Raw genomic sequence first — 13,969 nt, forward strand, 5'->3', positions numbered from 1 at the left:
CAGCGAACTTTAGCCAAAACTGCTCAAGACGGACAACATAGGCCGTTTGTACGCAGAACGCTCAATTGCCAACTGTACTCGGAAAGTTATGTTGAAGCTCAATGGCTCAAAATGGCTCTGAGCACTATGTGACTTAACTTCTGAGGTCATCAGTCGCCTAGAACTTAGAACTAAGTAAACTTAACTAACCTAAGGAGATCACATACATCCATGCCCGAGGCAGGATTCGAACCTGCGACCGTAGCGGTCGCTCGGCTCCAGACTTTAGCGTTGAAGCTGAATCTTCAGCAACTTTGTCAAACAGGTACTATTGAACAAAAGTGTATTAGACAGCCATCGGAAGGCAGACTGTCAAGAGCAAAGAGTGCTCAGTCTTGTAACCTATTCAGAGCGAAAGGCGAGACTAGACTCCCATCACAGAGCACCCGTACAAGCCGAACCCAGTACATTTCCACCCCCACCACAGTGGCCGTGGTTAAACGAGCCAATCAGCAACTTGATAACCGGTAGAATATTCCACTCTATTGCCGAAGCACTTCTTCTACACCAATGGAGATACTTGGGGCCAATTTTTGCGCCGATTTTGCTACGTCACGGAGCTTTTCCCTGATCAAGCCAATCATAGGTAATCTTTTACAGAAAACGCGGGAATTTGCCAGCGAAAACTGCCTGGGAACTCATGTCGTGCCCACGCCTCGCTCATAGCTCTCCAGAAGGTGTGTTTACCGAATTTCCGCGAAGAAACAGAATATCTCACCCCAGGCGCTCCCTCAGAACCCACCGTGGGCGTGTCGTCCCGCTCTTTTGACAATGTCGGCGTCTGGGCAGCGTCCACGCCATTCAGCCAGTCGCTCACACCAGCCGGCATAACCCTTCCTTGACCAGCAGAACACTCCTGTCTTTCTAGACCACCCAGGCGACAAGAGATGCCACTTGGGAATGAATAGCAATTCTTCACTGCATGCAATTAGAGAGGAAAACATTCATATCTTCCGAGTTCTCAATACTAGCACTGTAATGACCATTCTCGGCTGTACCTCCCCAAATCGAGTTACTAAGAGTAAGATGATTGCTGTAAGTATGAGAGGGGGCAAGCCACTGTGTGCATTGCAAAGGCATGCCACCTCTCATGGTCACCATCCCATCCAAGTGCGGGCATGAAGGAGACCTACTTACAAAAAATGTGAGTGTAGACTTCAGTTTACAACGCCACTTCCCCTCCAGCGCTCGGCGTTTCCCCTATAGCGCCTGCGCACAGCCCCCACCACTACCGCTCCCACCACGTGTTCCCTGGCGTTTGTGTATCTACCGGCCTATGTATTCTGCTCGCTCTATACTTGTGGCAACCCGATGGAGCAGTTTGGGTTCGGCAAGTGCCTGAAGAACGCTAAGTGCCACGACTGAGGTGGCAACAGTGAAGTGCAGAGGAGGTGACGTTGTGGTTGTAAGAGGTCCATGACTAAGGAATTTATTGCTAGCGCACTCGAGCAGATGTAATTTCGATGGATTGCTCACGCGCTGCCTGCGATATGTATGCTATAAGAGAATCTCAGAACAGAGAACAATGTTGGCTGCAGTAAGAGCAGTGTCAGTAGTAGTTGTGGTAGCTCGCAGTCGGCCGAATTGGGGCGGTCGTGCCTGGGCTATGTAGTATCAGGTAAAAGCAGCCGCACGCGTATCTAGTTTGTTACAACAAAATTTGTACTATTGTTATATCAAGTCCCATGTAAATTTTTCAAAACAATTTTTAATGATAATCTTTTTTATATAATTAACTTTTTGACAATCATTCATCTGAATTTAAAGAATTTACTAATTTCTATGGTCATCTCGATTATCGTAAAGTAAAATCAGTTGTTTGTTTCTATACATGACAAATCTAGTGGCCAGCATTGCAAAGGGCTCTGCAAAAAAAAAAAACTACTTATAGGTGCAGATATATACGCTTATCCGGCGACTTCATTGAGGTAAGAATTTTCAGTTTATTCAGTGTGATCTTTCAGGGCCATGTCGCAGCACTGCTGACGTCAAATTTACCAGTTTAGATTCACAGTCAGTTAATTATTGAAAGGTTATATATGAGTCACATTTGTTATTGGGAGGTTAGTCACGTTGTTATTGCAAGGTTACGGAATTTATCTATGAGGAAGTTACACTAAATGTGAATGTTATAATTATATTTTTACTGTTGAGAGGTTACACGATATGTGGAGGATTTTTGTGGTTAGAGCGAGTTATCTTTATTGCATTTAAGGAAACGCCTCTAATGAATGCCCTTACTATTTAAATCGATTTTGCTGAAAGTCTTAAGTTACATGAAATCAGCCTATTAAAATCTCTGGTGGAGCCCTTCTTCTTAATATTCAGCGGCTGGCTTGCTAGAAAAGATCTTCACATACGTTATTATTATTAAGCGCTGCATTCAGTTGGGAAAAAATCGATCGTTTTGAACACTTCGTTCAGTTGACGACAGATCTAAAATTTCAGATGTGGACGAAGCCTTTTTGGACGATTTCAATAAAACTCAGAGATTGCAGGCTCTCTTCGTCACAGCTGAAACTTCCCAATTAATTACAGGCCCCAGACAATCATCAACAATTCAGACAGAGAACGCATTCGTCATTCACTCTAAAATGAAATGGTCACAAACCTTATTTCTGAGGAAAATTGTATATTGAATCCATTTCCGTACATGTTCCGTTTCCGTGGATTTTTAGTCTCATGAAATTTACTTTTACAAGTCCTTCTTTCTCTTTGTCTACCCCGCTAGCGGCACAAACTTTCCTGCCTCGCTTTTTCGCGAAGAAGAGTAAATAAATCTCCTTTTGCAATACGAAAATCTTCCAACCGATACTTTCCGAAGCTGTTCCTTTCTCTCTCTTTCTATCTCTCTTTCTATAACTATAATGACCATGGAGCATACACCTGTGTACCTCTGTTGTTCCAAAGAATAAACGTACTCGAAAAATACCTTGGCGTCGACGAGCTGTCGGCGCATATATTACTAGAAAATCTGCTCAGATACTTTTCATACGTAAATAAATGTGGATGATTTGATTGACCATTATTAATTATTGCGTGGTAGAGGGTAATTTTCCGTGGGGAGATTACACGCCGACTGTGGAAGGAGGTGCACACATTTAGAACATTGTGTACTGTGTGACAACACACCCTGTCATAATGCAGCATCTTTGCGGCAATGGTTTGTGGACAATAACATTCCTGAACCCAATGGAACGCCCTTGTAATGAGTTTAAACGTTGACCTTGCTGCAACCCCAGCGTCCAGCGTCAATACCTAGTTTCGGCTGTTGAGGAAGAACAGACTGCCGTTCCTCCACAGGAAGTCAAACACCTCATTGAAAGAGCCACCAGCGGAGCTGAAGCCATCAGAAAGGAGAAAGGTGGTCACAGCTCCACATTAAATGCATAAAAAGGCGTTTGGATACTTATGATCAAATAGTGTGCTCTCATACTTCAACAAAAATCTAATAATCGCAATTTCGGAGAGCTGGTGCGCGTATAACCGAACCACAAATTTAGGTAGTCGTGATTGGGAAATACGATTGAAGACTAGATCGACTGCTAGAAGGCGACCTGGGGAGCAGCAGTTTGCGTTCCAAAGGATCATGGGAAGCATTACTCTCTCTACGATTTATTTTAGAAGGTAAGCTTGGAGAGAAGCAAATTAACATATATAACGTAATTAAATTTGACAATGTTGACTGGAATACACTCTTAAATTCTAAATTAATGAGGAATAAAGTACAGGGAGCGAAAGGCTGTCTGTACAGAAAACAGACTGCAATCGTAAGAACTGAAGGATATGTATGGCAAACACCAGTTGAGAATGGAGAGACAGGGTTGCAACACGTTATTCAGTCTGAACCTTGAACAACCCAGGAACAATTTGGAAAGGGAACTTCAGTTATCGTGAACGCGAATGTAGGGAATAATCAGATTTCTCTCGTTGCGCACGTTACATTTTATATATCATAGTCTGGTTCTACAAACCTGTGGGAGAAACTTAGCTTCTATAAGATATTTGGGTTTTGAACAGCTTTTACCTGTAGCACGCTTCATTTTGCGGGTATTGATCTTACCGAATGAACTGTTCATCTACACTTCTATTCCAGCTCTGCTTTACCTCCGTTCTTGTTTCCTAACATCACATACGCTCTTTTGTTATATCTTGATAGACTAGCTGTAAAGGAAGAAATTATACAGTGAATAAATGGCTTAGTCGCAGTCTAGGAGCTATTATCACGATGACTGTTTCTCTGCTGCGGGGTATGTGCTCTGAGGCATAACAGCCTCATCTGCAAAAATCAAGGTACCGAGTTCAATCTCCCTGCACATAGTTTTCATCGGTCAGGAAGTTTCACAGCTGTGCATAATCTGCTACAAAGTAAATGTACCGTTTTCTTCTGTTGCTTGTTTAAGAACTTAACGACTTTTTTTTGCTGTGTCGTAAAACTGTAGAACACTTACTCTAGAACGGGAGATGACAACTGAAAGGACTGTAGGTCGAGCGATACCAAATTTGGTGTTATTCTCTTTCTTCTTAACAATACGCAATATGGATTTGTACTAGGGGTGTTCAATAAGTAATGCAATATTTTTTTCTCCTTCAATTTCGGTTGCAAATATGCGGAATTTGTTGTGGGACATTGTGGAATATTCCCGCTTCGGCGCCTATAGTTTCATGAGATTCCAATAGATAGCGGCGCTATACGTAGCCTTCAGAATGGCGTCTGTAACGGAAATGCGGTCCAAGCAGAGAGTTACCATTGGGTGCTTTTTCGCGGAAAATCAGAACATCGCAGATATTCGTAGGCGCTTGTAGAATGTCTTCAGAGACCTGGCAGCGAACAAAAGCACGGTGAGTCGTTGGGCGCGAAGGCCTATCCGATCTCCGGCGTGTCGGCCAGGAGCACAAAGCAGTGCTATCCTCAGGAAATTGAAGAAAGAACTTTACCATGACAACGCAAAAGTCTCACACATGTCTGCGCACCAGAGGGGAGTTCACAAAACTTCCCGCGTATCCATCTGTATAGACTCCTTTCATGATTTGTGATTTCCCTAAATCACTCCAGGCAAATGCCGGGATGGTTCCTCTGAAAGGGCACGGCCGACTTCCTTCCCCATCCTTCCCTAATCCGATGAGACCGATGACCACGCTGTCTGGTCTCCTTCCCCAAACCAACCAACCAACTTTCATGATTTCTTCTCATACCGTGAGTAGCCTTCCGTTAGTTGTCTGACACATCATTAAAATTTGCTGGAATTCTTTTTTACTAATTTCAGATAACGTATAAAATTTCTTTTTCCTAAAGTCAAAGTATCTAACGATAAGTGAAAGAAACGAACGCTAATCACAAATTATTGTTGTTAGGTGTTTTGGTATGGCGGTAGTTCTACGTGACCACATTCCTGCTTGTAACTTAATAAGCACGTCTTTGGCACCATTACTACAGTTGTTCCTAATCAGAAATTTAATATTTTAGTTGTGAACCTCCACACACGTCGAGATTTAATCTACACGTCTTCAAAGACCCCAAGCAACTGGACTGTCTTTGGCACAGAGCACGTAATAACAGAATTATTGGCGACTTCCCCCTTCTTACTCAGTTTGTGACTGCTTCTGTATGGTGCTGAAGTGCACTGATATATGTGTCTTTATTATTGTAGTCATAAGAGCATTTATATTCGTAGCGGGACAAATTGTCCTCGTTCTGAAGTTCCGTTAACATATGTATGGTGTTCTCGAGCCGAACTAACAGATCCACCAGGAAATACGCAGCTCTTCATTCGCCCTTAGTATGGGAATTTTCACTTGATGAGAGTTCCAGGCAGGCGAGCAATACTTAAGAACAGTCAGCACGAATGTCCTGTAAGTTACATTTTCGTAGAGAAGTCATACATTCCCGTGATCTCCATACACCCTGCCGTGCGGTTAGAAGCGCCATGTCCCGGTTTGCGCGGCCCCTCCCGCCGGAGGTTCGAGTCCCCCCCTAGGGCATGGGCGTGTGTGTTGTTCTTAGCATAAGTTAGTTTAAATAGTGTGTAAGTCTAGGGACCGATGACCTAAGCAGTTTGGTGCCTTAGAAATTCACACATACATTTGAGCATTCCATACACCCCTTCCCCCTCCTATACCCAACGGACTGTGCAATTTGCCATCAACAGTGACCCATTTTAGAAATTCTAAAGCAAACGTCTCTCTTGCTGGTCTGTCAACAGGAAGCAACTCGTGCACATGAGTAATTTAGAGTGGATAGCATAGAAGGATATTTCGTAGGATTTAACGCACCGTGCTCACACGTATGTCCAATGTTTGGGCAATTCTCCGTGCACTACGCGTTTGCACACTACCACTCGTCTCCTCCTGCATTGCTGTGGCCACTGCTTCCACTAACGTCGAATCAATTCGTTTCCTCCCTCGACCAGGTTTCACACCAAAAGAACCCATATTTTCTGCAGACCCACGGCAGTTATCGGACCAACGCCTTTTGTCAAACCCTTCACTGTCCGGAACTTCGGAAGCGCGACGTGTGCACTGTCATCATTCTTGTAATACAGCTTTACAAGCAGAGCGCGATCCTGCCTTGAGACAGTCATGGCGAACGTCGCAGACGCGAAAGGAGGAAAAGTCGTGTACCCGGTGTGTTTACACCAACTTCAATGGGCTGTGCGCATGGCAGGTGTTTTCATTTACGTACTCTGACACATACAGTGCCATCTATTGATCGAGTTTCACACTATTTTTTTCTTCTGCCATACGTTTTCTCTCTTCTCCGATAACATTCCGTTGCAATTTGATGTCATTCTGAGAAGTGTTGTTATTTATACAGTTCAATTATAATCACCTTGTAGTGTGGCATTTCATAGTTGATATCGAAATCAGCCTCTGATGTGTCATATATGATAAGGGGTCTGAAGCCAGTAGTTAGCCTCTCAGGAGATTCCTGACAGGTCCCACAAATACTTTTTTTTCATTTATCGCGTAAACAAACGGCAGTTTGTTGTATGCTTTGACATAAACTACCTGACTGCATTGTGCAGCAGTTGCTAATTCCGTGAAGGTAGCGTTGAAATGAATTTGTAATGTGTTAATAACACATTTCTGACATCTCGTATTACTTTACCTCTAAGTCTTTGTTAGAAATGTTCTCGTCATCTTCCTACTTCATTGTTAGCTTTTGTTAGATTGTGAGATGGTGTTAATGTTTCTTGATTTTTCTCTCTTCATATCCTCCCTAGAAAAATTTTGTAACTGTAATTTTGGCTATCTTATAGTTACTAATAATTGTTAAGTTCCGTAGTTTCTAGAATTTAAATAGCGTTAGTTTGATTTCGACCTATGTTGTTATATTGTCAAATCCTACGAAATTTGCTTCTTTAAATTGCTTTTAGATTTTTTCCTCAATTTCCTCTACCTGTTCGTGAGTTCACTTTTATCACATACCTTGCCTGTTTGTAGCTTTTTATTCTTCTTGACTTTTATTATGTAAGTCCATTTTATCTCTATATATGCAGTGCTTATAAAGCTTCACATTGTTTCTGAGAGATTCTTCTTTGTCGTTTGTAAACTGGGACAAACAGCACCGCTTCACACAACAGCTTCCAAAACACAATATAAAATACAATTGTTAACTACGTTCTTTAATTTTTAAATATTGTGCTTTTCTAACTGTGAAAGCAGATTCACATCTGTACAGCCATGGTGCTTTTGGTTTTCGATTCGTATCTATTGCTCATTTGATTTTGTGTTACCCATTTACTTCTTATTCCAACCTAATAGTACCAAAACACGTGGTGCACATAGGAAATGGGAATGCGTTTTTATTTGCTTTCTCTGAAGAGTAAGGCGTTCTCTTTTTCTACTGTATATTTTTTTAACTTGGGTGTGTTTCGTCTCTATTTGTGATATTAAACTCGGTCATCTTCTCATAATCTTTGGTTTTATCTTCTCATAAAGCTAATTTTTGTACCTGACTATAGTTATCAAGATTTTAAACATTTGATTGTTGATTTTCTGGCACAATTTGTTAATGTTGTACAGTAACCAAGGTTATAATTGCAAAAAACAATCAGATCTACTTAATTTTTCGTTTCAGCACTGTTTATTGATTCTATGAACTAGATATTTAATGTATATTTTCTATTCACTCTCACAGACGATATAAGGAGGAAAAAAATGGTTCATGAAATTTATAACATTCAACATTGCAGGAATAAGTAATAGCATTACCAAAGAACAAAAAATTTCACATATTGGTAATTCTGCTTGGAATGCCTAACTAAACGTAATATCAAACGATTAGTGGCAGATATAAGTTGCGAATGCAAAATAAAACTGCAATAAATGATACTCAACGTGGGAACTGTCGGACGTTGTAGGAAGTGCTTCAGCTGTATTTGTTTTCCTGGTAGAGATCATTCATATTTCCTGATGCAAGTTAAATGAGAAACTACATAGACGTAAATAAATAGGAGAATATCAACAATCTGTTGACAAATTTATTTCACGATGTTTGTAGTTTTGCCATTTTCTTTCACTGTTGTTTATACTTCCCAAGACCTAGGGCTTAGAAAATTAAGTATTCTGTGTAAGTGGAATAGTTCACAGGTAGCAGCATAGAAGAAAGAGAATATTTTTCAATTGAAACAAAATTTTTATTAAAAAAGAATAAATAAACGAGTTTTGGAAGACAATAGTCAGATCAAAACAATAAGGTTCCTGACCTTTGTGATATACGAATAAAGCGGGCCTCTGCGGACACAAAAATGGCAAGACCAGCATGGAGGAACAATAACCAAAAGGAACCATAATACTGATTACACACTTAAATAAATCTGTATCACAGGTTTGCGCGTCTTTGGTGTCTCAGCTTCGTAGAACAAAACTTATCGACAATGCACTCATACATGGGCATAAGAAATCAACTGGTTGATTCAGAACTTTTACACGATTCATTTATGTAAACTCTGGCATGTCCATTTCTTCGAGGCACAGAAAAATAGCAGTCCATAGTTACATATTTCAGCATAACTACTTAACAGAATCACAGGTGTTAGCTCCACCTTCAAACTTCATTATTGTTCCTCTGTAGTAAATCAAAAGATACGTTTCACCTCAGTCCCACAATTATGTCTTCAGGAACACGTCCATTTAAAACACTGAAAGAAGAACCATTGAAGTCCTTTCGTTTTAAGACACTTTCTTCTACTATGACAATTGATGAAGCAGAGCGACCGATTGAAGGAGCACGCCGATATGGATACAGAGCATTAAATGCACTGATGGGCGCTTTGTGATGGTGGAACATCTCCTTGAATAATGGCTGAGATGATTTAAACAGGAGAACAAAATTATGCAGGAGATTCTTGTTCATGCAGAACTCGATTGATTAGATTGTCTTTAACTTGTGCAGTCTTCATCTGAGGTGATAGGTGAGTTTCCACCAACCTAGGCATCACGGTCACGAAGGTACTGCCAATGCACACAGAAGGCAAACTTCTGTCTTCCAGTGTAGACTGATGGACACTGAAGCAGTATTTATTCTTCTGACTTTCACTGTAAGCTAACCCACACTGAACCAGCAGGTGGGTATTTGGGATGAGTAGAGGAGGTAGGTTTGGATCAATGGAATCGTGTAGTTTGGGATGAGAGAATGGTAATTATGAACGGCACTGGAGTGTTTCTGTGGGAAGGTATGGAGACTGTACCACTCTGGACCAGCAGGTGGCATCTCAGAGGAGTGATTATAGTGCATGAGGTAGATTTGTAATTGGAGATACCTGGTGTACCACTGGAAGGGTAACAGCCTTTTCCTGTTGGGAAAATATTGGTTGTTTGAAACCTGTCGACATACGTCGAGTATCATTTGAGCGATGTGGATGTTCTAGTTTGCAGAAAGGGATGAATGAGCCTCTCGTGCTTCTGTTGAAGGAACGTGGAGACAGGCAGGGTCCAGTGAGAGTTGTGGAGTGCCGAGTTGGTTGCGGCCACGTCTTCTGGGGAAGCCGAGTTGAGCCTCTTAGGAGACGATCACGAGGCCGCCTACTACGAACTGCAGGCACTGGTCGTGGATGTGAAACGCACTGGCGAACGTGGCCTGCTCCTTCGGCGTCATGCTGCGCGATTTGAAACGCCGCGTGGTGGTGACGGTGGGGGCGGCGGCAGCCGGCGGCGAGACGGGTGCTCTGGGGGCGGTGGTGGCGGAGGCGGCGGGGGCGGGGGCGGGGGTGGCGACGGGAGCCTTGACGCGGCCCCCGCTCCCTGTGTAGGTGACGCAGCCCCCGCCTACCGTGGCCACGACGCGCACCTTGCCGCCGTTGCCCGTGTAGCAGACGCTGCCTCCGTTCTGCTCCACCAGCACGCGACTGTCGTTGCCTGTGACCTGGATGCAGCCAGAGTTGCTGCGCACTCGGATTTTGTTGCCGTTTCCCACTATCTGCAAAAAGACAACAGGACACACTTCGTTAGTCAACGCTACGAAAAATTATCTCATACTACGTCTATTGCACTTTTAATTTATGTATAATATATTGTCATGATGGTTTCAGTATTTATAAAATATTCACATTACCGCTTCTCGCAAATAGCTGCCACCTTCACATGTAATAAAATACACTACAAAACTGCATACAGATTAGATGACTTCGTGATGTTTGAAGTTCAAATTATTTTTCTTATTAAGGTTTGTCAGAAACTTTCTGAAAAGTTTGTAAGGATACTGCAGGGGAGTCTGTGCTGAGAAATAATTTTTTTAAAAAAATCATCACGTTACTCCGTTTCCTAGTTATTTAGCACTGAAGTGACCCAATCACGTGGATGCACGTGCAAAATGCAAGCACTTGCGTGCGCTGAAATTGGGTAATGCACAGACATCTGTGGGTCCGTATGTTAGCACTAGTTCAAATACCCATTTCCAGTTGAAAAGTGTGCTTTTCAGAAGTGATAAATTTAAAATAGGTGAGCACAAGCTACGTTCATTCCATTTGAGGAAATCAAACGAAGAACAAGTGTGGCGACGAGGGGAACGGTAGCCCAGCGTGTTCGGCCAGAGGGCTGCTCGCCCTCTGTAATAAAAAACTGAGTAAAAGAATCAACGATCAACTTGAACGGATGTCTTGTGACGTCCGCCCAGAGCAAACGCAACGAAAAAAAAGGTCCCGGGTTCGATTCCCGGCTGGGTCGGAGATTTTCTCCGCACAGGGACTGGGTGTTATATTGTCCTAATCATTATCATTTCATCCTCATCGACGGGCGCACAAGTCGCCGAAGTGGCGTCAAATCGAAAGACTTGCACCCGGCGAACGGTCTACCCGACGGGGAGGCCTAGTCACACGACATTTACTTTTACATTAACTGTGCAGTGCGCTGGCGCTCCTGGTGGCGGAATGGGGTACTGATGCACTATGTGAATCAAACTTGAGATTGTTTGCTACAAAATGACACATCTAGCGATTATGTAAGTTGTCTCAATAAATTTCTATATCATTCCAAAGTTGTAAAGTTCTTTTTGACTCACACTGTATACCTGAACAAAGCTTTGTGGTAGATTTTATAACATTTGAAGATACTGGATATTTGCCAAAAGCGGTAATGTGGATATTCTATATATATTTAAGCGTCTGAGACGTAATGAATTATTATACAAACTTTTACTGGAATCGTATGCTTCTAGCTGACAATACGTAAATTAAAAAAATCTTTTAATTTATGTTAACGCTCTTTACAAGCGTTACATATTCCATTGACTTAAAGATCAGAGGCAATGTTCGGCAAAAAAAAGTTTATTAAATGGCGTCACAGTGCTGGTATAGAAGAAAATATTTCCATTGTTCCCACATGATGTGTAGACAGCCACCATAGGTCGGGTATTTCATGCTCTATTACTAGTTTTGCCCTTCACACGAAAGTATATTCAAATATTCATTGCCCTGAGGGGAATACCTCAATGTTTCGAAAGCTCCACTCGGCACCATCGTCGATGGACGCTGATAGCACAGCAGACTATGTATTCATCCGCGGCCGTTGACGACCACTTTCGAGAACGGATTTACATTACCACTGATATGGCTGCATAGGCATGGCCCGAAAGCCAATAAATTGAAAAAAAAAATAAATAGAAGTAATTCGCAACTATTTCTCCGAGATAAGCGGCACCCCATTTCAGTGCTTCTACCATGGAAAAAGCTAGGGAGGCACTGGGAAAGTAGCGCAGGTCCCCCAAGTATATGTCAGAGGCGCTGACCGACGGAGGTGGATTATGTGCATGAATTGCTGTTAATTATTGCTACTTAAACACTTTTCCGCTGTCACTTACTGTTACTGCGTCCTTTCTCAATTTTTGATGATATTGTACCATATTCTGGTACGTTACATTTGTTTACAGTTACGAGGAAAAATACTGTTAATTATTAACTAAATCGCAGTTAGGTATAACCTGATACGCATGGAATTTGCAACAGAACCAGTAAACAATTCATAGTTGAACACATTTTAATCCATTATTCATGCGCAGAGCCTGTATAACTAACGTGGAAAACGAGTTACTGCTATTCCCATAAGATGCTTAAAAACTCACAAAGGAATTAATTTTGTTTGACACCCTGAAATAAATGTTGATTACTCTGAGACAGTACAATAATAGTCTAAATTAACCAGATTGTTATTGTGTATACGCTTTGGCCACTAATGCAGTTGGCCTTCGTCAGTGTGTTTCTGTTAAGGCCATTTGCAATAGTGGCCGAAATGTCGGAAGTCTTACACAATGACAATTCGGTCACATATCCAAAAGAATTTTATTAACTATGACAATGGCCGCGGAAGCCAACGCTTACATTTAAAGCAACTAACTATGTGCGTATTTTCTTCATCCGCTGCGATTGCTTACAAAAGTTACCTTTATTACCGGTTTTGCCTATTCCGATCATTGTTAGGCTTCGTATGTCATATTTTTACGGATGAAACGCGCAGTCAGGGGCTGTATGTACACTGACTCAGTCACTTAATACATGCATCATTTTATTTCGACGAGTTACATTGGAACCGGTATCAACTATGACGCCCGATGAAATCGTAAAAGTATAAATAGGTGGTAAAGCCAAATATGTTATGTCACCTCAACTGTTCAATAAAGTCTTACAAAAGTACTAGAGCGTTCGCAGGAAACACTATGCTGAACATTGAAAACAAAAAAATTAATATGAAAGCAGAGAAGGCTGCATTGTGTCGCAGGAGGTGCCACTGACCTTGTTTTATTATGTGTCAATAAAAAAAATGATAATAGGAAAGCGATTTGCAAGAGCTCAGTTATTCAATTTTGTCGATTACGAAAATAAAATGAAAGCGAGTTTACTGCTCAAATATATCGATTACGAGACACGTTTTGGTCAAGGTCAGTGTTACAACGAAACCTGCATAAAAAAAAAAAAAAAACTGCATTCTTTTTGTCGAATCTAAAGTGCACAGAAGGTGATTGTACCAACCTGTAGGATGCCGGAGTTGGTGTCGTAGCGCAGACTGCGGCCATTGCCGACAATGACACTGGCTGTGGCTGTGGGCGCCATGAGGAGAGAGGGAGTAGTGTCAGCCGGGCTGAGCTGCTGCTGCTGCTGCTGCTAGTCTGGGACTGGCTGGTTGTGCGCCGGCCGCCGCTATATGAACGCGCGCGGTCGCGGCCGGCGGGCAGCAGTACTTCCCCGGCAGGAAGCCCCCGGCCCCCGGCGCGCCGACCTGCCGCAGCGGCTGACACGCCTCCGGCCCCCACCACGGCGGGCAGCGCCCGCGCCCGCCAAAGGCAGTTCCGGCGCCGCTCGCCCAGGTCCTAAGCAGCCTCCGGAGTAAACAACGGGCCGAGGTCAGGGCTGGCGGCTGCTGTGGCCTTCGTAGCGGCCCTTACTCTCTGTTAACACAACACCGAGTGTAACGTCGTTTGTAAAGTTTTGCTCATTTA

At 42.6% G+C, this 13,969-nt stretch overlaps 1 protein-coding gene across 1 annotated transcript in view; it reads right to left on the reverse strand.

Annotated features, from left to right (window-relative positions):
- Positions 1 to 13,631, reverse strand: part of LOC126088346 (uncharacterized) — a 28,725-nt gene extending 15,094 nt beyond the window's left edge. The window contains exons 1-2 of the mRNA XM_049906482.1: positions 13,503 to 13,631; positions 10,241 to 10,459 (exon numbers count right to left, since the gene is read on the reverse strand). Of these exons, the coding sequence (XP_049762439.1) occupies positions 10,241 to 10,459; positions 13,503 to 13,583 (300 nt within the window). The 5' untranslated portion in view covers positions 13,584 to 13,631. The remainder of the gene's footprint in view (positions 1 to 10,240; positions 10,460 to 13,502) is intronic.
- Positions 13,632 to 13,969: the final 338 nt, after the last annotated feature.

The sequence above is a fragment of the Schistocerca cancellata genome, chromosome 6, assembly GCF_023864275.1.
Source record: "Schistocerca cancellata isolate TAMUIC-IGC-003103 chromosome 6, iqSchCanc2.1, whole genome shotgun sequence".
Taxonomy (NCBI): Eukaryota; Metazoa; Arthropoda; class Insecta; order Orthoptera; family Acrididae; genus Schistocerca; species Schistocerca cancellata.